This window comes from Salvelinus sp. IW2-2015, linkage group LG3 (genome assembly GCF_002910315.2).
Source record: "Salvelinus sp. IW2-2015 linkage group LG3, ASM291031v2, whole genome shotgun sequence".
Classification (NCBI taxonomy): domain Eukaryota; kingdom Metazoa; phylum Chordata; class Actinopteri; order Salmoniformes; family Salmonidae; genus Salvelinus; species Salvelinus sp. IW2-2015.
In genome coordinates, this window is record NC_036840.1 from 1,601,213 (window position 1) to 1,624,870 (window position 23,658).

The 23,658-nt window shown below is 43.6% G+C and overlaps 1 protein-coding gene across 3 annotated transcripts; it reads left to right on the forward strand.

Annotated features, from left to right (window-relative positions):
* Positions 1 to 462: 462 nt before the first annotated feature.
* On the forward strand, positions 463 to 20,707 carry slc38a4 (solute carrier family 38 member 4). Of its 3 annotated transcripts, none has more exons than XM_024013548.2 (16): positions 463 to 579; positions 4,228 to 4,452; positions 4,870 to 4,966; positions 5,247 to 5,362; positions 9,411 to 9,484; positions 9,617 to 9,709; positions 9,791 to 9,872; positions 10,032 to 10,114; positions 10,280 to 10,338; positions 11,147 to 11,398; positions 11,662 to 11,741; positions 11,852 to 11,952; positions 12,207 to 12,331; positions 19,167 to 19,311; positions 19,573 to 19,670; positions 20,047 to 20,707. In XM_024013548.2, exons 2-16 carry the CDS (start codon positions 4,340 to 4,342, stop codon positions 20,149 to 20,151), a joined length of 1,623 nt encoding a protein of 540 aa, XP_023869316.2. In that variant the 5' UTR covers positions 463 to 579; positions 4,228 to 4,339; the 3' UTR covers positions 20,152 to 20,707. The 3 variants fall into 3 exon arrangements, with proteins under 3 accessions (XP_023869316.2, XP_023869308.1, XP_023869291.1); XM_024013540.2 differs by lacking the exons at positions 9,411 to 9,484; positions 9,617 to 9,709; positions 9,791 to 9,872; positions 10,032 to 10,114; positions 10,280 to 10,338 and adding exons at positions 6,870 to 6,943; positions 7,567 to 7,659; positions 7,761 to 7,842; positions 7,998 to 8,080; positions 8,232 to 8,290 and having other exon boundaries at positions 469 to 579; XM_024013523.3 differs by lacking the exons at positions 463 to 579; positions 9,411 to 9,484; positions 9,617 to 9,709 and adding exons at positions 6,870 to 6,943; positions 7,567 to 7,659 and having other exon boundaries at positions 4,305 to 4,452.
* The last annotated feature ends 2,951 nt before the right edge of the window (positions 20,708 to 23,658 follow it).

Sequence of the window (23,658 nt, forward strand, 5' to 3'; positions counted from 1 at the left end):
TCAGCTGTGGCCCCTGATTGGCGGGCAGTGTCACAACCTCCCCAGTGGATGCCAGTTGTCTCTGGCAGGCTCTGAATGCTTAACGGTACGCTGAGTCAACCCATGGTAGTAGGGGGTAGGGTTAGTGGGAAGGGAGGGGTGTGTGGTTGAGGGCAGGACAGGACAGGGTAGAACAGTGACCGCAGCATGAGGACGGTACCGTTTGCACCCAGGGATGACCACCTGGGGTGTGTGCTTGGCGGGCCATCACAGAACAAACAGCAGTTGCTGCAACAACGCTCACTGTGCAATCTTGGCCGAGCTTTCAGGATGTCTGTGTGCTGTCCCTCTGGCCTTCTCTCTCTGCCTTTCTCTCTCGCTCCTTTTTCATTGACGTGGGGGGGGGGGGTTGGCTCAGGCTCCTAATGTGATTGGCCAGGGTGGGTCCTTCCCCTGCTCTTTAAAAGCCTTCCTCTCACCTGGGTTACAAAAAAGCAGCAGCTCTTGCCTCTCCCAGCTGCTTCACTGGCACTGTCCCATTCTCCCCCCATACAAAAAAAACAAAAACACTTGGAACCCTCCTCTGTCATCTCTGAATGAGTGAGTATGTCTCCTTTTCCACAATTTATCTGCTTCTCATGTCGGGATCTTTATTACCTGGTCTAAGTTTTGTATTCAAATAGCACTAAAGTTGAACTGCTGAGAAAAATAAAATCTTGTAGAGAAAGTGGAGAATTTTCCACAGTTTTCTTGAGAAACTGTAGATGCACTAGCTGAATTAGTTTGTTTTGTGCTTTGAGATGTGGGCGGTATTTCACTGGTTGAAGTATTCAGTTGGTTTCCTTTGAGCATTTGTTTGTGGTTTATTAAGTTTTGTTGGTAGAAAACCAAGCCACTGCTGAAGTGGGACTTGCGTAACTTGAGTGGAGTTTGAGTTAGACAGAGCTAATCTTTGAGCTAATGATGTGTTGTGTACCTCCAGTAAGAATGGACCTCTGGTACTTACTTTTGTTTGTGTCAAACTTGGAGTTGAGTGTTATGTATTCGCAGACTCCTTTTCTGCTACTTCTGGACAGATAAAACAAATGAAGTTCATGTTTTTCCCATTCAGWTGATTGATGTCACGCTGTTGGCAAATTGGATTAGAAGAATCTGAAGTTTTGATCAGTGTTTGTCGTGTCACAGAACTGACTTTTCTATTAAAAGTGTTGTAGCCTTGTTGTATGCAAGCACACTATATTAGATTTAGGCATTTTCAAGCAGGTTCTTTATTTGCACAATATACAAGGCTTGGTACCAAATATTGTGTTTGATAATGCAATAAACGATTTGGCATACAGATGCCGTATCTTAATTTGATCATCCTGTTGTTGCAGGAATTTTCCTTAACAGCAGGACATGCAAACTTATAGTGTATTTGGGGTTTAAAAAGGCTTCTAAAGTTTGTGCTTTTCACTTTAAAATGTCCGACTTAACTTGCCCTAACGAAAAATGTATCAACCCTTACACAAAATGTCCATTAATTATAATCTACGTAATAATTCACATTCCCTGTTGCTGCAGGATTATTTTCCTGTTGTAACAAAATCTGGCTCAAATTAAAATCCTATGTCTCTACTTGCGTGCATTTATCACATTGGTTTTATCAAACAGCAAATGCACACACAGACACATTGACAAACAGACTGTGACAACTTTAAATCACATTCCCTCTATTGTTGTTATTGAATATAAAACATGTTTCAAACAATCATATGCAAAAGTAGCAGTGGTTTTAACTACAGTGGGTAAAGCATACATTTCAGATGTGCATGAAAGGCAAAGGTTCGAGGATTTTGCTGGGGCTGGGTCTATGGCTATAGGTAGCTTAGTCATAGCATAARACAAGGTATATGCACAGGGAGCAGTGGCGTGCTTAGCTGCATGGGTGGAGGGGTGAAGTCTTGTTGAGCAGGTTCCTTCTTATTTGCTCGAGTGTAGCACACTGGGAAGGAGTACAGTTGGGACCATGATTGATTGTATTTGTATGCAATGCACACTTTCGATCACAAAGATACAAATATCTACCAATACGAAGATATAGGCCTACCAGTCAATCTGTCTATCTAGAGGAGACGTAACAGAGGAATGTACTAGGACACACAGCAGTTCCAGGAACGCAGCTGGTACAGGCACAGCAGGAACTAGAATGTGATCAAACCAGAACTGTGTAGAGTAGACAAGCTAGGCAAAACGAAGTATGTAGAAAAATGCTTCACAAACAGCTAACGATTGGCTTGGCTATACATTTCCATACAGGGGAGGTGACAGCAGTCACAACAAAAGAGGTGTGTGGTAAGATACAGGTTCAGTCTGTCTATGACTTCTCCACAGCATGGACTTAAAGGGAAACATGGAACCCCTTCACCTGTTTCAGTCCTGAAGGCCATTGATCTCTGTCCTGACTGGGTACAACATGGAGGAGCTACTGTGCATAGACTCACTTACGTAATGTTTTATTGACTGTTAACGTGGCGTGCTTTGACGATCATGTGAGGATGATGGATTTTATACTTGGCCCAGTTTCATTAATGCCTGGGGCAAGGGTGTAAATAGCCAGAGTGTAAATAGCCAGAGTGTAAATAGCAAGAGTGTAAATAGCAAGAGTGTAAATAGCAAGAGTGTAAATAGAAAGAGTTGAAATAGCATGTGACTGAAATGTATTTTCTAGCACTAAAACTTCCTTTCAAAGAGTTTTTACAATGCTTGTTTTTTGATGGGCAGCACTGAAATGTTAATTCATGGACTTGGATTGGTGGATGAGGTTATATTCCATAGCTGTTTGTTTATGGCTTTGTCACAACGTTGGACATCCATGTTTGTTACTAAGGTTTAGATGTGTTTCACCGTTGTTTTTTTCCTGGGGTGTTGGTCGGTAGGACAGGGGAGGGAGCAGGGTGCGACTTTTGGGAACCTGGATGGACAAGGGCCCTGGCTGCTTGTCTGTTTTTACCCATTCCTGTCAAAGAAGCCTTTGTATGGGAAGAACAGCACTGTGGGTAATTGGCTGTTAAAATCATTTAGCAGAACTCTGTGTGCGCTGCCCAGTGCCTCATCTTGTTGTTACGTAATAGCAGCAATCAAATGTTCAATAGAATGGAAATATGAACACATGCCTCCTGCTGGCCCACTACTTCAGTGCACTCGGTGCGTTCAATTGAATTGGGTTTACCGTGGACAGCAATACAGACAGGCCTTTGTAGCTTGCTCTCCCAGAGGTTAGGAACATTTGGTTGGAAACTTGCCTGCCTCATGGCCTCATAAGCCGACCTCTTTGACCCGAATTTAGGATTCAGGCGTGTTTTTGACATAATGTTGAGACTTGCTTTCACCCACCTGAAATGAATGTGGTTATAGCATCATAAAGGAAACTGCACCGCAGCAATAGAACATGGACGTGTGTCTGAAAGGGTTACTTAGTGGTGCTTTTAGGGAAAATAATCTGTGCTATTCTATTAAAATAGATGATATGTAAAATTGAGGTCACAATTGATATGGGATTTTACGGTCTGTTAAGCAAAAAAAGACTACAATTACTTATCTACATCGACTACAAAATCTTTTTGAACTTGATACAGTTAGAGGCCATTTTGTTAACTCTCAGTGTATAGCAGAGTACAAAAAGTATCCAAAACCAGTCTGCACGGAARGTCAAGATTCCAATGCGTGACAGGAACAGTGATATTGTTTATGAACGACGCCATGGTTAAAGCACACTGAAGTGCGTGAGCTACCAACATGTATCGAAAGGAGAGATAAAATGGTGCTGCGGGTTCAGGGGAATGTGACACAGAAGGGTGTGTGTAGAATGACACCTTTTCTTCCCCTTGAAGTGTCCTTTGTCAAGGCCCTAGAGTTCTGGCCAGTCAGATAAGACTCATTGAATGTATCTTCATAACATTAACAGTAACTAGCTCATTGTTGACAGATTACACAGTCAAATCAGAGAAAACTTGTGGCCATGGCCTTTTTGACTGGACATGTACTACGTTGTATCTTATTAGGGATATTGTCACTTTATAGAGGGCTAGTCAAAGTGTAATTACAAAGAAATTATGGCTAGTTGAGGCCCACAACTTTTAGTCAACATTTAGACAACATTGAATGATTGGTTGTATGTTTGCTGGTTATAAGGGCTTCCCGCCACATCAGCAGCTCTCTGAATATTCTTAGAACGTTTACTATCTCTCCCTTTGCCGTTTTCTACAGGTATTTGCCCTATAGTGTAAGGCTGAGCTGAAGCACGCCAACCTACCGAGTACAACTGCTCTGCTTTGGACCGTGACCCCTTCCCCAGCCCCGTACCACTATAGCTGTAACCATGGACCGCATGGAGCTGAAGAAAGTCTGCACGGAGGCAGACGATGACAGCACAGCCAGTTTGGACGACCGCTTCACAGAGCCCATCGACTCAGAGAAGGCCACCATCAACAGGTGTGGTTCAATACTGTATCAATTATTTTATCTGAGACTTTCTACAGAAAAAAACAGGAAAGAAAGCGCATTTCCTTAGTTGTTGCAACAAGAATGTGTTCTTTGCCAAACTGTATAGAAATGATGTTCTTTATCATACATTTATTGTCTCCTACCTATCATTGTCTAATGTACACAATGCTTTTCAATACACTGGTTAGGAGAATCTCTCAGCTCATAGCTTCACTGTAAACCGCCAACAGATCAGCTACACTGTAATCTCATTTCTTCCATCACCCCAAAAAATAAAAGAAATAGAAGCTGGAACTAGCCTAACTGACCCTGTAACCACTCAAAAAGTCCAAACATAGCTGTCATAAACTAGTCATAAAGAAGTATTTTAAACTAGAGATTGATTCAATGATTGTACATCTGCAGTCACTTCCTGGATGAGGATGGAGACGCAGAGAGCCACAAATTTCTCACTAATGGGATTATGAAGAAGAAGAAGTACGAGGAGTATCAAGAAGAATACGTAAGAAGACTGACGATGAACTATCGATGACAACACATGCATGTTTGCTCTTGCTTATGGACACTGTATCTCTTAGCAACAACCTTGGCCATTTCCTCAAAAGCTGTCTGCTTTTATTCAAACTTTCATTCCGAGGAACCCTTTCGTAGGAACTGATAGTTTACATGTGTGTGACGGGTAGTGCATGCACGTGTGTGTGTGTGAAATGTTCTTGTTTACGATCAGTTGAAGTCATGGTAATCTCTCTCTTACCCTCTCTCTCTAACGTTTTCTCTCTCAGCACCCAGGACATACCTCCTTTGGTATGTCGGTCTTCAACCTGAGTAATGCGATCATGGGCAGCGGCATCCTGGGTCTCTCCTATGCCATGGCCAACACTGGTATTGTGCTTTTTGTGTAAGTGTGTGTCAACTTCTGCCATAGAGACAATGTGGAACGGGGTCAATGTTTGGTTTCTGCAACAGTCAAGTGATTAAAGCACCAGCTAATAAAGTAAAGCATTCTGTCTGCATCGTATAGTATTACTGATAGGACTGAAATAACTTCAGAGTCCTTGGTATAGCAAGTGGGGTTTGACAACAGAGTGAGTGGTGGGGTATGTATTCGAGAATAGGCAGACACAGACACTAACTCTGGTTCGAAGTCAGGACCTTTTTGTGACATGCCATCCCCAGCATGCATGCAAAGGTGGCGTGAACAACCATGTCACCCAATCCATTTCAGCTTCCCCGGATTGTGTTTAAGGTCCGTAAGAGTCTGTTCAAACAATCCCTATAACCAGGTTTCTCAAATGTCCAAAACAGGATGATGATGCTTTACTTCAGTCCTGTTTCCATTGTATATGGCTGGGCTTTACCAAGAAAGAATTTGGTGACAGTACTTTCACTAAGCAAAAACATATCCCTGAAAGTGATTGAAGGACAGGAGACAAGGAAGTAGATTAGAAACCCACTTGATGATTATATTGGTGCAGCCGGTTTGTTCCGGTCCTAAGGAGTTTACAGGGAGTCCTTTAACGTCAGTCCCCCTCATCAGTTGCGACATCTTACTTCCGCACCATCTATTCTGGGCTTCCCTGACATTCTGMAAGGTGGTATCACATAACACCCATTTGATACAGTCATTCATTCACCTGCTTGCCTATCTCTGGTCAACAAGAGTACAGTGAGGGGTAGAGGGGCAACTCTCAATTCAAAAACAACATCTTTAATTCAGTTAGTTTAATACGTTGGAGCCCATTGGAGGCTGGATGATTGGGTTAAAGGCTCCTTGGTGATGAAGGCCCCTTGTGAACTCTTTAAGTGTAAGGATTTAAGGCTGAACATGTTCAGCCGATGCGGGAAACCCATACATCCCCTCCCGGAATACCTCACAAGTTACTTTATTGACTTATKTAATAGCTCAGAGTTTAGTCTGGTCTCTAAGCACTGACATGCATTGGTCGACCACTATTTTGTCTGAGCTGGCACATATATCGACATGGCATGATAGTGTCTTTGACATGTGCTTTAGGCATTGGAACATGGTCTTCTCAAATAGGCAATAAATGCATGCCAGAGAAAGCATCAGGTCCCCCCCCCCTCAAGTTAAATACGACTGCAGTTCTAAAGCTAAGTTTACCTCCCTAAATAGGTAATGGGGGAAACAGAGTGAGAGTGACCAGGGGGGGAAACTAGTGAAAGTTATTATGTAGGGTGTTTTGTAACCCAGTTGATTCCCCTNAAATAGGTAATGGGGGAAACAGAGTGAGAGTGACCAGGGGGGGAAACTAGTGAAAGTTATTATGTAGGGTGTTTTGTAACCCAGTTGATTCCCCTCCAAGTGTTGTTCTTTGTGATTTGTGTAAGATTTCCATATGGTATAGCCCAATGCTAATGTCTGACTGGTTTCTATCCCAACGTAGAGTCCTTCTCTTGGGTGTGGCCATCTTGTCGTTGTACTCCGTTCACTTGCTGCTAATGACTGCAAAAGAAGGAGGTAGGTGTATGTTTTAACTCATGGGCATGTCTGTCTTTCGTCAGCCTCTATCTGTCCTCACCTTTCTGCTTTTTTTCTCTGTATCTTTGAATATCTGTCACGTTCCTGACCTGTTTTCTGTTAGTTTTGTATGTGTTAGTTGGTCAGGACGTGAGTTTGGGTGGGCAGTCTATGTTTTCTGTTTCTATGTTGGTTTAAAGGGTGACCTGATATGGCTCTCAATTAGAGGCAGGTGGTTTTCATTTCCTCTGATTGAGAGCCATATTAAGGTAGGTGTTTTCACACTGTTTGTTGGTGGGTGGTTGTCTCCTGTGTTAGTGTCTGTCTATGTTGCACCATACGGGACTGTTTCGGTTTGTTTGGTTTTTATGTAGTCATTTCCCTGTTCGTGCGTTCTTCGTGTTACATGTAAGTTCTTACGTCCAGGTCTGTCTACATTCGTTTTGTTATTTTGTTAGTTAATTCAAGTATAGTTTGTTTTTTGTCTTCGTTGTTTTGTCGTGTCTAAATAAATATCATGTCAAATCGCAAAGCTGCATTTTGGTTCAATCCCTGCTCCTCCTCTTCGGAGGAGGAACACCGTTACAATATCACTCATCAGCACATTGTCGTTGTTCTAACAGGCTCTCTCATCTATGAAAAGTTGGGAGAGCGAGCTTTTGGCTGGCCAGGGAAAATGGCTGCTTTTGGATCGATAACCCTTCAAAATATTGGTGGTAAGTGAACAGCTAATGTTGCATTCATCGTAGTGTTATGATTCTATTTTGAAATGTACATGTGTTTCAGTGTGGGAATATCTGTGTTTGTTTGCAACCAGCCATGTCCAGCTACCTCTTTATTGTAAAGTATGAACTGCCAGAAGTGATCCGTGCCTTCATGAGACTGGAGCAGAACTCTGGGTAAGTGTCTGTCTGTCATTGGTTAACTATTTCATAAAATCCATTATTTGTAGTTCATTTGGCACAACACACTACACAGTTTGGTTGGTGTATTGATAGATAGATGGATGGATTGATGCTCTGTGTGAGACCTGTTCTCTCTGCGTTGTTTACAGTGAATGGTACATGAATGGAAACTACCTGGTTGTGTTTGTGTCCATCGGTATCATCCTGCCTCTCTGCATACTCAAAAACCTGGGTAAGTTGTGTGTGTATGGGTGAGGGTGTGCGGTTGCGAGTGTGTTTCAGAGTTAGTCTTTGTATGCTTTGTTTACATAATGTGTGTGAGTGTTTGCTTGATAGTACATTAGTACATAGAGTTTCTCTCTAATTCTCTCTCTTGTCTCTAGGCTACCTTGGCTACACCAGTGGATTCTCTCTATCCTGCATGGTGTTTTTCCTGGGAGTGGTAAGTTTAACCTGCCTCCGCTAGTTTAGCATTTTTAGCCCTCTCAATGACTGAACAATGACGGATGATGGTGTTGATATTATATAAAGTACCATCAGATGTGAGATAAGACGGCTACATTTCACCTTCTGTCAATATGCCAACAACTACAGCTTTTTATCAACTCTGACATTCTTTTTCTGTCCAGTCATGTTTCAATGCAGACAGAACATACAGTGGGGCAAAAAAGTATTTAGTCAGCCACCAATTGTGCAAGTTCTCCCACTTAAAAAGATGAGAGAGGCCTGTAATTTTCNTTCCGGTCCTAAGGAGTTTACAGGGAGTCCTTTAACGTCAGTCCCCCTCATCAGTTGCGACATCTTACTTCCGCACCATCTATTCTGGGCTTCCCTGACATTCTGGAAGGTGGTATCACATAACACCCATTTGATACAGTCATTCATTCACCTGCTTGCCTATCTCTGGTCAACAAGAGTACAGTGAGGGGTAGAGGGGCAACTCTCAATTCAAAAACAACATCTTTAATTCAGTTAGTTTAATACGTTGGAGCCCATTGGAGGCTGGATGATTGGGTTAAAGGCTCCTTGGTGATGAAGGCCCCTTGTGAACTCTTTAAGTGTAAGGATTTAAGGCTGAACATGTTCAGCCGATGCGGGAAACCCATACATCCCCTCCCGGAATACCTCACAAGTTACTTTATTGACTTATKTAATAGCTCAGAGTTTAGTCTGGTCTCTAAGCACTGACATGCATTGGTCGACCACTATTTTGTCTGAGCTGGCACATATATCGACATGGCATGATAGTGTCTTTGACATGTGCTTTAGGCATTGGAACATGGTCTTCTCAAATAGGCAATAAATGCATGCCAGAGAAAGCATCAGGTCCCCCCCCCCTCAAGTTAAATACGACTGCAGTTCTAAAGCTAAGTTTACCTCCCTAAATAGGTAATGGGGAAAACAGAGTGAGAGTGACTAGGGGGGGAAACTGGTGAAAGTTATTATGTAGGGTGTTTTGTAACCCAGTTGATTCCCCTACATGTGTTGTTTGTTGTGATTTGCGTAACATTTCCGTATGGTATAGCCCATTGCTAATGTCTGACTGGTTTCTATCCCAACAGAGTCCTTCTCTTGGGTGTGGCCATCTTGTCGTTGTACTCTGTTCACTTGCTGCTAATGACTGCAAAAGAAGGAGGTAGGTGTCATTTTTMAATTAATGGAAATGTCTGTCTTTCATTAGCATCTGTCTGTCTGTCTTCGCCTTTCTGCTTTTTTCCCTTTGTATCTTTGAATATCACTCATCACCACATTGTCGTTGTTCTAACAGGCTCTCTCATCTATGAAAAGTTGGGAGAGCGAGCTTTTGGCTGGCCGGGGAAAATGGCTGCGTTTGGATCGATAACCCTTCAAAATATTGGTGGTAAGTGAACAGCTAATGTTGCATTCATTGTAGTGTTATGATTCTATATTGAAATGTACATTTGTGTTTATTTGCACCCAGCCATGTCCAGCTACCTCTTCATTGTAAAGTATGAGCTGCCAGAAGTGATCCGTGCCTTCATGGGACTGGAGCAGAGCTCTGGGTAAGTGTCATTGGTTAACTATTTCATAAAATCCGTTTATTTGTAGTTAATTTGACACAGGTGGCTCAACACACTACACAGTTTGGTTGGTGTATTGATAGATAGACCGATGGATTGATGCTCTGCGTGTGAGACCTGTTCTCTCTGCGTTGTTTACAGTGAATGGTACATGAACGGAAACTACCTGGTTGTGTTTGTGTCCATCGGTATCATCCTGCCTCTCTGCATACTCAAAAACCTGGGTAAGTGGTGTGGGTGTGTGTGTGTGTGTGTGTGTGTGTGTGTGTGGGTATGTGTGTGTTGCAGTTGTTTCAGATTTAGTCTTTGTATACTTTGTTTAAATAATGTGTGTGAGTGTTTGCGTGATGGTACATGAGTTTCTCTCTAATTCTCTATCTTGTCTCTAGGCTACCTTGGTTACACCAGTGGATTCTCTCTATCCTGCATGGTGTTTTTCCTGGGAGTGGTAAGTTTAACCTGCCTCCTTTTGCTCCTTTAATTTAGCATTTTTAGCCCGCTGAATGACTGAACAATGACGGATGATGGTGTTGATATTATATAAAGTACCATCAGATGTGAGTTAAGACAGCTACATTTCACCTTCTGTCAATATGGCAACAACTCCTGCTTTTTATAAACTCTGACATTCTTATATAGTACATTTCGCCTACATTGCTTTTGTATTCTTGCCACACGGCGTCTTGATCATGACTACTTTCTCCTCCTTAAATGTCATCCTGACCTTTTGTAGGGTATTATGCCAGTGCTGGCTTTGCTCTCACAGGCAATGTGGGTGATTTGCATGCCATGGTAGTTCCTAGTAACATTTAGAATATGCCTGGTGTGGAGTTCAGCTGMTTAGTTACCGTACATGAGATTAGAGATGAGTTTATCAATAGCCTTCTTTTGATATCTTAAACTCTACTTTGGCCCACTTGCTCTCTAGTGCTGTATCATATTAAACCCTGATACAGTCTGTATCATCATTAATGAAATAGAGCTTGCGGCCACACTCAGCTTTACACAGGGTTTATACCATAGTAGCTATCAGAGAGACATCCTATGTAGTTAGTAACCCTGAAAGTACATAGTTTAGCGTTCAGCATCTGTTTCTTTGAAGACAGAATGAAAGATTACAGGATGGAAGGAACTCATTGCTCTGCAATATAATGGAATGCTGCCAATGTAATATAATGCAGTTCTATGTTTGCTAATCATCCCCATCTCACTCCTCTGTCCCCATCTCACCCTTCTGTCCCCTCTTTACCTCTCAGCTGATCTATAAGAAGTACAACCTCCCCTGCCCGATGCCCTTCATGTACCATCATACCAACCACAGTATGAATGGAACAGCCCTGGGGCCCCACGCCCTGCACAACGGCACCGTCCTCATGGASTTCTCCAGAGCTGACATGTCCCCCGCCTCCTACCTGGACGGCCACCACACCTCAGGGGTCCGCTTCGAACCACACCCCGACGACGTGGAGGAGATGTGCACGCCCAAGTACTTTGTGTTCAACTCTCAGGTGAGTAAGTGAGGTGTGGAGCTACTGTATGTGGGTGGGGTGTGTGCATACGTGTGTGTGTATATGTGGTGAGTCGGGATGCTTCATGTCATAATTCTGTGTTTTGGAAACAATATCCTCTGAAAAACATTCCCAAAAACGGGATTAATCAACGTTTAGAAGAACGCAATTCTTAACGTACATGAAATCAAACCAAACATAGCTGCTGTGAGTGTGTATCTGGGCCTGTGTTTCATCCACAATCTCTTCTCCTGTCATTTCAGACTGCTTACACTGTTCCCATCCTGGCCTTCTCCTTTGTGTGCCACCCTGAAATTCTACCCATCTACAGTGAACTCAAAGAGTAAGTGCATCCAAGTGAATTACAAAAGACACGTTTGCATAGACGCTCATATAAATTGCTGCGGTACATTTTCTCCATACATCTCACATCTCAACTTGCGTTTTCCCCAGTCGCTCCCGGAGAAAGATGCAGAACGTGTCCAACCTGTCCATCCTGGCCATGCTGGTCATGTACATGCTCTCAGCGCTGTTTGGCTACCTCACTTTCTATGGTAAAATATACACACACGCACAATAAGTTACATTTGCAGCAATTGTATTATTTTGTTTCTGCTTTTATTGCCGTTATATGTTAATTTTATGAGTGAAATGTTTGAAAAAGAGCCAGTAGTATGTATTAAAATACACTAGTAAGCTACTATAACCATTGTGTGTTTGTTTACCATATCTCTCTCTCACACCCAGTTCAGGCTTTTGTATTGGTATGTCTCTGACATCTTGTATTCCTTCTTTCTCCCAAACACAGAAAACGTGGAGGCAGAGTTGCTCCACACCTTCACCAAGGTGTATAAGTTTGACACCATGCTCCTGKTGGTCCGTCTGGCTGTCCTGACTGCTGTCACCCTGACTGTCCCCATTGTCCTGTTCCCTGTAAGTACAACGAGGCATCTGCTCAAACGCACGCAGACACACACACACACGCACATCCACACTCACACACACAAGCAGAGACTCGCACACGCATGCATGCACACAGACACCCACATACACAAAACATATGCACACATTCTCACGCATACAATTTATGCAGACACATTCACACGCCGCTCAACACCTAGGTCATTTTATCCAAATGAGATAAAAATACATTAATTATTTTAATACCAAAAACAGGGTCTCTTTCTCTATTGGCTGAGTGAGTGGGTGTGTTGACACMGCTGGTTTTCTTGCTGGACTTGGTAAAGCACATACTGTTCTGCTGTGACGTTAGCTGACTCATTATTGGACTTTCAGCAATCCCGTCAATCCATTTCCCCAGGTCCCAAATGAGAACCAGCCCAGGTTTTCAAAGCTCTGTTTGTCTGTCGTAAGCTTCCTTYCAAGAGCACTCTGTCCCTCCTCCAATCATACTCTCAATCATACTTTAGACACACAAATACAAGCATAAACACAAATTAACACGCACACACATACACAGCTTTGGAACAATTACACCCCTACACTGCTCCCCACATGATGCCAGACATATTCAGTCCCTTCCTTCTGGGGCACACATCAATAGGCTCAGCATGTGAAAGCACGGAAATGTATTACTGTAAGTACTGTATTACTGTAAATGTACTACTGTAAGTCTCTGGATAACAGCGTCTGATAAATGACTAAAATGTCAATGTGAAAAAGCAGTGGTACAATAGACGTCTTGTTCATCACAAGCTCTTTAGCTTGGCTGCCAAGGAACACAGTGTAATGTTCACAACTCCCCTGTCTCTCATTTCCCACTCTGCTCTAAGTAGCACATTGTCACCACATGCTGTCCTAGCGAATAAATGCAGTGAAGTCACTTGCTACCGTCCTTATTTTGTTAAAGTGTAAGCTGCAGTTTAGCCTTGGTTTGTACAGTTTAGCCTTGGTTTGTACAGTTTAGCCTTGGTTTGTACAGTTTAGCCTTGGTTTGTAGCATCAGTTCAGGTCTGATACTGTGTTTCTGTTCCACTGGTTATTATGTAATATCCTGTTCATGCGGCCTGTCTGCCTGTGGTGTGTGAGTCACTGAATGAGAGCGTTGGCCTTGCATGGCCGTACCTGACCCCCCTATATGGCTGTGGGCTATATTTGTCTTGGCCCTAGCCTGGCACAGGAGCCCATAAAGGGCTGAGGGTCTCAGAAGTGTCATGAACCTCTTTTGTAGCCTACAATGAACCATGCATTCGCACTTAGCAGTGCCCATTAGAATGGATCCTCTCAAAGGACTTAGTTGACCCAAGGAACATTAAGATGGTAATAATAGATTCGATTTATGGAATGTTTTTTTCTCCAAGCGATTAAAGTGCTATACAAGGGAACGGCACCACAATTCCACTGTTTACCTTCAGTCATTGTAGCTTGCAGGAGTTGGGAGATGGGTTCTTGTGATGGGAGAGACAGTTTTAGGGTGGAAGGGTAAATGGAGTATGTGTTGGTGGTGTTACACTGAGCCACCAGCAGAGGGTAGGGGAGAACTGTCAGCCCCATGGCTCTAGTCAATCCCTGCTTGGAGAGAGAAAGAGAGGTGGGGGGAGTATCCGTTTTGTCTGTGGGCTGCAGTGGTACACACACACACCCCTTGTCTGTGGGCTATACTGATACTCCCACACTCTTACACGCACACAAACACACTATCTCTCACACACACACACACACACTCACACACTCACCAGCTCTCTCACTGTGGGAGTGAACGCTTCTTTGGTCATGGGAATGTGCAAGTGAATCTCAGTCCCAGTGGAAGTTTACAGGAGATAAGCCCTGAGCAGACAGTGGAAAAAACCCCACTGTGACCTCCCCCTTAGAGAGAGGGAGGGAGAGAGAAAGACAGAGGGAGGAAGGGAGAGACAATGCACTCACTGACTACTGCAGCTGACACCAAAATGCAGTGTCAGAAGGGAGGCTATACGGACACGCCTAGTGCCCAAATTAATTACGTTTCTTGCGCACTGAGAGTCGAGTAGAGACGAACGGACTGGGTTCAGTCAGTCCCGATGAGCCCTTCCCAGCTACCTAGTTTATTCTTATGGCTAGAAACTTCAGCAAGAATTTGAAACTTGTCTGCCGAAGTTAATCATTTTGTTTTTATCTGAGTATATATATGTTTTTTAATGTAACGTTAGACGTTAATGCAGGAGTTGTACATTTTTGGTGAAAACTACAATAAATGTGCTTCAGCTGTCACCATGGTCTGTTATTGGCTACGCTATCTAGCTACCCTTTCCTTACTGTGGCAAGTGGGAGCGAAGGACACTGTTCCCTGTGTTGTTGTGTTGCCTGCTTGCAGCGCAACCTCTCCCCATTGAGCAGTAGATTGTATCCAGATGGTTACTACAAACATTACAAGTTATTTCTTGTCTAGGCTTCTATCCTACTCGGAATAAAATCAAGTTGGATGGAACAAATTGGAGATGGTGAACAATAAGACAAGTTATTTCTCCCTCACCCATCGACATAATCATCACGTTCTTTAACAGGTTTTAACTAGTGCCATGCTGCTGGTGTTGCCAGGTAGCCAGCATTACCTATCTGGGAGAGGCTTATCAGGACGACTAACTGAACCAAACCCCTTTGTCTCGACATGACTCAGCTGCGTCACATACACTTCATGACCAAAAGTATGTGGACACCTTCTCGTCGAACATCTCATTCCAAAATCATGGGCATTAATAATGTGTTCGTCCCCCCTTTGCTGCTGTAACAGCCTCTGCTCTGCTGGGAAGGCTTTCCACTAGATGTTGGAACATTGCTGCGGGGACTTGCTTCAATTCAGCCACGAGAGCATTAGGGATGTTGGGCACTGATGTTGGGCGATTAGGCCTGACTTGCAGTCTGCGTTCCAATTCATCCCAAAGGTGTTTGATGGGGTTGAGGTCAGGGCTGTCTGCAGGCCAGTCAAGTTCTTCCACACCAATCTCAACAAACCATTTCTGTATGGACCTCGCTTTGTGCATGGGGCCATTGTCATGCTGAAACAGGAAAGGGCCTTCCCCAAACTGTTGCAACAAAGTTGGAAGCACAGAATRGTCTAGAATGTCATTGTATGCTGTAGCGTTAAGATTTCCCAGATTCGTCCATCGGACTGCCAGATGGTGAAGCCTGATTCATCACTCTAGAGAATGCATTTCCACTGCTCCAGAGTCCAATGGCGGCGAGCTTTACACCACTCCAGTTAACGCTTGGCATTGCGCATGGTGGTCTTAGGCTTGTGTGCAGCTGCTCGGCCATGGAAACCCATTTCATGAAGCTCCCAACGTACAGTTCTTGTGCTGAAGTTGCTTCTAGAGGCAGTTTGGAACTCGGTATTGAGTGTTGCAACCGAGGACAGACGAATTTTACGCGCTTCAGCATTCGGTGGTCACATTTTGTGAGTTTGTGTGGCCTACCACTTCTCGGCTGAGCTGTTGTTGCTCCTAGACGTTTCCACTTTACAATAACAGCCCTTACAATTGACCGGGGCAGCTCTAGCAGGGCAGAAATTTGACGAACTGACTTATTGGAAAGGTGGCATCCTTTGAAGGTGCCACGTTGAAAGTCACTGAGCTCTTCAGTACGGGCCATTCTACTGCCAATGTTTGTCTATGGAGATTGCATGGCTGTGTGCTCGATTTTATACACCCATCAGCAATGGATGTGGCTGAATTACCTGAATCTACTCATTTGAAGGGGTGTCCACATACTTTTGACCATGTAGTGTACATCATCCATTAGGGAAAGGGAAAGGGGGATACCTAGTCAGTTGTACAACTGAATGCATTCAACTGAAATGTGTCTAACGCATTTAACCCAACTATTCTGAATCAGAGGGCACCAGGTGTGTCTGTACAGCCTCTCCCATAGCCGAAAGGCTCCTTGAGCAGGCCGTAGTCAAGCACAGAAATGGAGGCGATGTGAACATAAAGCAAGTACAGCATGTCGAATACATGTTTGGACACAATCATGTTGATGTGCTGCCGTGTTCTCTGTAGCCATTAGCTACTGGTCTGTTACACCTGAAAAACTGTGGGGCATAGCATATGCATGGCATCTTTTCCAAACACGTTAGTCATGGCCTAGATAACCCAGCATCAAACCATTGATTTCCCCCCCTTGACTGCTGCTCAGGCTTCAACAAAGCATCACGTGCACCTCAGCATTTACAGTGCAGTGAGTTCAGTTCACCGCACAAGCTTGAGGATATAGTTGTGGYGACYTAGGAGAGGTGAGATYAAAGTAACCAGTCATGCTGGCATCACGTTGCCAGGTGTCCAGCCCTCTGAATCACGAGACGTGACATGTGAGATCTCCCCGAGAGTCCTTTGCCCTTCATTTGGCAGAGAGGCCTTCAGCACTCAGATTAACGTTTGCTTTGTCTCTCAAGCACTATGTCCTTTATTATAGGCATGAGGGCTAGGGTTGTGTAGGAGGGGAGTGGGGAGTGGAGGTGAAAGGGTGGGCTCAAACAGTAAAGAACCTAAAGGAAACAGTAAAGATACTTGGTCGCGAACAAGCAGGTTTTAATGAAACAGTGTTTAGATGTGGTAGGCAGWCTTGTCTAGTTCCCATGCTCTCTTTGTTTCATGGCTCCTCAATAACAGGAACACAAATAWTTAAATTACCTCAAGTCAACTGTTCATTTTGATGTTTAAAAAGTTACTTAAAATGTTCTTAAGTATGATGATTCCTGTTTTCATGAGTCATTTTAATTGACCTACAACATTGTTTTTGAATGTTGGTGTGTGATATGATCTGTTATATTGTGATATTCTTTGGCCTCGTCTCAAGGCGGTTGACCTTTTCTTTCTTTCTAAATAAAGCAGTGGGGCCACTTATCTGAGAAATATAAATGCAGGAAATAGCCTTCTAACTATTAACCTTGGTATTTTCTGCTGCTTATGGCTCTGTAATAAGATGGGATTCTGTTTGTGTTGCAGTCAGTTATGATGGTTACATTGGCCTAATAGTGATGGTACTCTTGTGATGGGGTTGTTAGGTTGCTGCTGAGTTTTCCACTAGAGGGCAGGTCAGAGATGACAAATCCTGTGGTGCACAAGCACAATGCCCAGTTGGCTGTGACCCAAAAGTAGCCTGCCATGCATGCTGTCTTTTCACAGTGACTTCATGGAAAATAAGCTTATYGTCAATAAGTTCATTATATATCTGCCCTTGTTATTGCTGTGATACACTATTTTCAGGATAATTTGACTGGCTTTACAAAGTGAACCCTGTCACCTGTCTTTGACAGTGGTTGAATAGGCTTGTTGAATGTGGTGGAAAAGGGTTTAAAATGGGTTTTTATTTCTGATGGTCAGTCAATTGAGGATTAAAAAAAATGTCAAGTTATAACCTGTTTTATCTTATTCCTGACCTTATGGTGTGCTTGTTCCTCTTAATRTTGGATTTACCTTTTTGTTCTTCCCTTTTTAATGTCTTCCTCCCCTATGAAAAAAGCAGGGGCAAACCAAGGCGTAGTAATACTATGCCATATATCTAGCTGTATCTGAAAAGGTTGCAGKATCTTTCACTTGGTTGGAGCCCAGTTGGCTCCCTGGTTTTGGGCCATGTTGCTAGCTTTTGGCTGGCCTGGTAGACCCAGGTACCTTAGCAGCGGTGGCGCTTTGCCACATATCTCACCCCAGTGGGAGCTGTCATAGCYGGTGGAGGGAGGGAGATGCAGGCAAATATTGCATGGTGCACTCCAAAGGCCCTGCGCAGGATRTCTGTTGGGCGCTGAATAGTTCAGAGCCTTGGCGTCCAGGTGGGTAGGAATGTCACGCCCAGGCTCCAGGTTTTCACCGGCCCAATTATGCCATGACTGCTGGGAGAGGGGATTGTTTATTATCAATAGGGGGGGTAATTTTGCCTTGCAGGGTTACTGCCACTCCCTTAAAATAATAAGGGTGTAAATCTCTGCCACTCCTTCATACATTCTTTCAGCAAGGTGTCAGTGTCGGCCATTTTGGCTTTATATCCACAACTCAAGAGAGCAGCGCGCCATCAACCCTCACCAAACAAGTATTTAGATTGAAACATGAACCAGCCAAGCGTCTCGTCTTTCTGCTCTCTAAATGTTTACAAAGGAAAGGTATCATTAGTGAAAAGAACAAATGAGAGGATTTCAGTAAAGGGAAAAAAGGGACATTTTTAAGTGACAAGCGTTGCCTGGGGGCAGAACAGGCCTATCCTGCTGCCTTCAGTCCCGCCTTCTCTGGCCCTCGGCTGATGCAATCCCAGGGTGCCGTTGCAGGTGGCTCTTCCGGAGTTAATCCTCTGCCTTTTGAATGGCGCGTTAAGCCCCGCCTCCTCAACCTTTCCCCCTGTGGCCGGCTGGCCCATAGCAGTTCCTTTTCACCTGATACCCGTGACCTCTCACCCAGTGAAGTCTTTAACTCAATGCCTTGAGCTGTGCAGCTCTCAGCCTCTTAGCTGGTGGCCTCCTTCCCTGCCTCTCTGCCTGGCTGCCTACTTAGGCTCTCGCCTGCTGCAGTTGACACACTTCAYTCAGCAGCCAACTGTGGGAATTGGCCTGTGGGCTTAGACTAGTTTGCAGACGTGACTGACGATATTGTTACCTACTCTCCCTTGAATTTGACTGTGTGTAATTGTTTGTGTGTGTATGTGTGTGTGTATAAGAGAAATAAGGACAAAAAAGTGCTGTATTAATCAGTACATAAAAAAACACTTCACAAGTGGTATCCTAATTGTCAACTGATCGTCAGTATGTCGCGGTTGATCAGACGTTATAAAGAGGTTTGTGTTGCAGATCCGTTCCTCCATCAATACCATGCTGTTCAGCCAACGGGAGTTCAGCTGGGTGCGTCACATGCTCATCGCCGCCTTCATCCTCCTGTTCAACAACCTGCTGGTCATCTTCGTCCCCAGCATCAGAGACATTTTCGGCTTCATCGGTGAGTCCTCCTCAACCACAGCAGTGGTCCCCAAACCCATTCCTGGAGAGARACYGGGTGTGCAGGCTTTTGTTCCCACCAAGCACTAACACTGATTGATGTCTTGATGTGGAGGTATTTCATTGAGTGAGGTGTGTTAGTGCTGGGCTTGCTCAAACGTCTGCACACCCTGAGGCTAGTGCTGTCTAAGTGAGGACATTTGTTTAGACAGAAAAAGCTAGATGACTGATGGTGGTCTTCTTCCTGTTTCCCCTCTGACAGGCTCCTCTGCAGCCACCATGCTCATCTTCATCCTCCCTGCTGCCTTCTATCTACGRCTGGTCAAGTCCGTGCCGATGCGCTCCGTGCAGAAGATCTCGGTAAGTGTGCAGGAAACGATGGTGCACGAACACATACACAAACACTCAACTCAAAATCACATATGGTGACTCGCACACAGAACAGCCACTCTGACGCACGCAACATATGACACACACATGCCATAGCCTGACGAAATTAGCACCCATCAACATGCCCATACAGACACACCATAGCTGTTATTAGAACAGACCCCCCACCCCACAGCACTTAGACAACAACCCTGATTTACAGAGTTACAGCAGTCCCCCAAAACAGGGTTTCCCAGAGGCCCACTGAGATGCTTGACAAAAAATGATTGCACAGAATGTACAGATATGAACACTTCACACAACCTCCTCTCACAGTGTCATTATTCTTTTTCCTGATGTCTTTTAGGCGGCCATTTTCCTGGTGGTGGGCATCATCTTCATGTTRAGCAGCCTGTCGCTCATCGTGATGGACTGGATCCACAACCCTCCCGGCTCCGGTGGTGGTCACTAAGAGGACCCCCCTTACCTCCACCCCCTCTCACCTCAAACCCCCTCCCCTGACTGTGCCTTGGGGGTAAGGTCACCGGGCCCACGGGGTGCCCCCACACATCACCTACAGACTGAGTACTTCAGCGTACTGTAAAGGGGCGGTTCGCTTTTCTCAACCCCACCCCTTTCCACAAAGTATTACTGGAGGGGACTACGTTCTACGACTTAAACAGACTCTTAAGTTCGTTATTCTTTTTCTTTCTTGTTGTTGTTGGATGGTTTAGTTCTAAAGAATCCTCGACAACAGGGACTCGCCGAAAGGACACAAAGTAATCAAGGAGGACGGTCAGAAACGGGAGAAAAGACGTCAGACGCTGCGGCTGTTGCTGCGCGCCCTGCCGTAGTTGTCTAGATAGCCCATCAACCCTACTCTGTGATATTACCTGAGCAGAGGAAAAAATATGAGCAGGGACCTCAACCATTAAACGGTCAAGAGAACCCAAAGAGAACGAGAYCTGATCTGAGAGCTGCCACTATTGGAGCTGGTTGTGACTGCAGGCGTGGCTTCAGGGCCATGGGCTCTGCACACTTGAAGATTAGAGAGAGAGAGAGAGAGGTGAGACAAGGGTTCAAAAACAAAGAGCACTTTTAGCATATGTTTCAAGTTTTAATGTATTTTTAACACATCCAGACACACACACACATACAGCACGCCATCTACACTAATTGGAGCTATTTGGTTACTGTCAAAATCTATTTTTGTACACCTAGGGGGAGTAAGAAAAGTCGATGTAACCGTACATATGACCGCTGTAGAATCTTTTTCCGAGCTAGAGCCTGGAAAAAGTTGTTCTGAGGGATATTTGTAAACTAGGTTTGGTAAAGTAGTTTATATTGTATTTTATACTTTTACAATCAATCAAATCACCACAGTTTGTGGACACACATATTTCTCAGTGGCCAGTGTGTTGCTCTCAAACATCCCTTGACAGCAATCATGAGATCAGATGTTAGCAATCATACACATTGACAGACACATACACCAAGTCAACATTTTCAGCCATGTCCATTCTCCCAATCAACACTTAACGTGATGATCAACACACACTGTCAGCCATTTTGAAACAGCCGTGTAGACTGAGCTTCAAACAAGAGACTACATTCAGTGTTATTGTCGCAGAGATTTGAATGTTGCCGAGTTTTGAATGTACCAGTACTTGGCCAATGGTCTACTGATCTACTGAATGACAGTTTACGTGTTTCTTGCTTTGCCTTCTTGTTCACTCTTGTCCAATGTGTCACGCTACAGASCCCTTGGGTCAATTGCAGCGAACATTACCAGGAGATGAGCTCARGTTGTTGGCTTGAGATCATTTTCAACTTGTAACTCCATCTCTTCCTAAACTTCATGTGAAGTAAACTGTGCTATGAAATACAACTAGTGAACGCTAGTTTCAGTGAGGAGGAACAACAATAGAACTCTATGAGAGTTAAAGAAGGTCTACTGGCAGTGTACCATACAGGTTATTTATCTATTTGACTTGGCACAGCGATCCTATAACCCATGAGAATGTTTTTATTCTATCCCAGTGTGTAAAACGATATCTTGTGACAAAATTCAATTGTGGGAAAAAATATTCTGGGTAAAATAAGCAATGGATTGGACCTCCAGACTGTGCTGTTTCTGAGACACAAGATACATTGTTTTATCTGTGTTTGCAGTTCACACCTTAAAGGGTAAATCTGCAGTTGCTACATTTTTTTACATATAAATTAATGATTTGTACCCATTGATTCTTGAAAAATGTAACTTATAAATGCCTCAAGAGCTTAGTTTAACCGTCGTACCCCATCAGATCCCAAAATTATATGATTAGTTTACTCCAATGTTTGTAAACAACGTAAATGTAAACAATATATAGCCTCAACATAGTTAAAGCCATAATTTTGATATGGAAGGTCAGTACTTGCATCCGTATATCTCATCCTTCAGATTTTTCTGGAACAGCGGGGGCTACACTTTGTTATTGCTTCAACTGCTGATTGCCCCTTTAAGTTCAATATGGGTCATAATGTCGAAGGTGGAGAAGATTAGAGAAATGAAATGCATCCACTGTTACTTAGCGGGCTTGTCATTTGGTGACGTTGTTACCAGCGATTTGTTTATGGCAAATTGCTGCTGATAGTAGAGTTAACATAAACAGTATGTGTTTATTACTGTAATTGTGACTATTGTTACTGTAATTTACATCATTTCAACAGACCATTTCTTTAAATGCCCTAATTCATTCATTAACACCACTTTAAATGAATTTCAAAATATTGCTGTGCTGAAAAAACATTTGTCAGTAGGTGGCTACATTAGCAGTTTGCATTCAAAGCATAGAATACCTGTTTTCTAAGGTATTAAAGCAGATGTGTTCCGAATGGATCCAGCCAGAATGGACAACATTTACAGATCCTTTGTGGATCTACATATGCATGAAACAAATTGATATTTCAAATGAAATGGTATAGTATGTGCATGTTTTGGATTACAAACATAGTCTTTTCTGACAACTTGTATATGCTTTGTAAATAATCTTATTATATGGTACTCACTGAATTATGTGAGTGGGGGGTTGTAAGGATTTTTACCAGAAGTCTTTTACAATGTTATTTTAGTATTCAATGTTTTTGATTTTGCTCTATGATGATATTTCTTTTTTTTAATGGAAGCTTGTACATTTGTAGAAAATCTCTATCCCRTTTCATTTCTTTATAGTTACATATCTGGAGTACCTGACCTTGAATTAATGAATGGTTTGTCGGTAGTGTTGTCTGATGCCTCAGTCCTACAGTGGCTGCAGGGTCCAAGTAGAATCTCAGTGTTGATGTCTTGRGAGACTTAGGTAGATATTGCCTATGTTGAGCTGAAGTATTTGATTCATGCCATGCGGGTGGGTGCGCTGTCAAAAGATCAATGACGTTCAGATCACATGCTTTTAGTAAGAACCACCCAACAGTCACATTTTAGATGCAGACCGCATCGATAGGGGCTGCTGGGTCTTTGCTGAAATTCCTCCTGAGCCTCAGTTACTGTATGTGAAGATATATTTCATGAAGTATATTGACAAAAACCTTACTATTGTGTGAGAATGCAGAAACCAACCTTTGCCTTAATAATTGCAAACTTCAGTTCATCTAGGGAGCAAACCTTAGGGTCAGGCACGGCACCAGATGTAAGACCTTGGTCATACAGTGATTTTGTCATTCGTTTTTTAACATTCAAAGGGGGCATGTTTTTTCCCCCCAATGAAGGACTAGAGCGGAGAGCACAAATGTTGGCGTCTCAGACACTCAAGAAGGGGGTCAGTTCGGGGCTCTTTCAGCGCTATGCCCTCTATCACTCAGGTACAACTTTAGACTGTCGTAGCATGACATGCTGTAGTCACGACAGTTGACTTTAATATACGTTAAATGATCAAACACTCTGGCATGCAAACTACATGTCATGCGTTTGACAGCGTAAAGTGGGCTTCATGCCGGA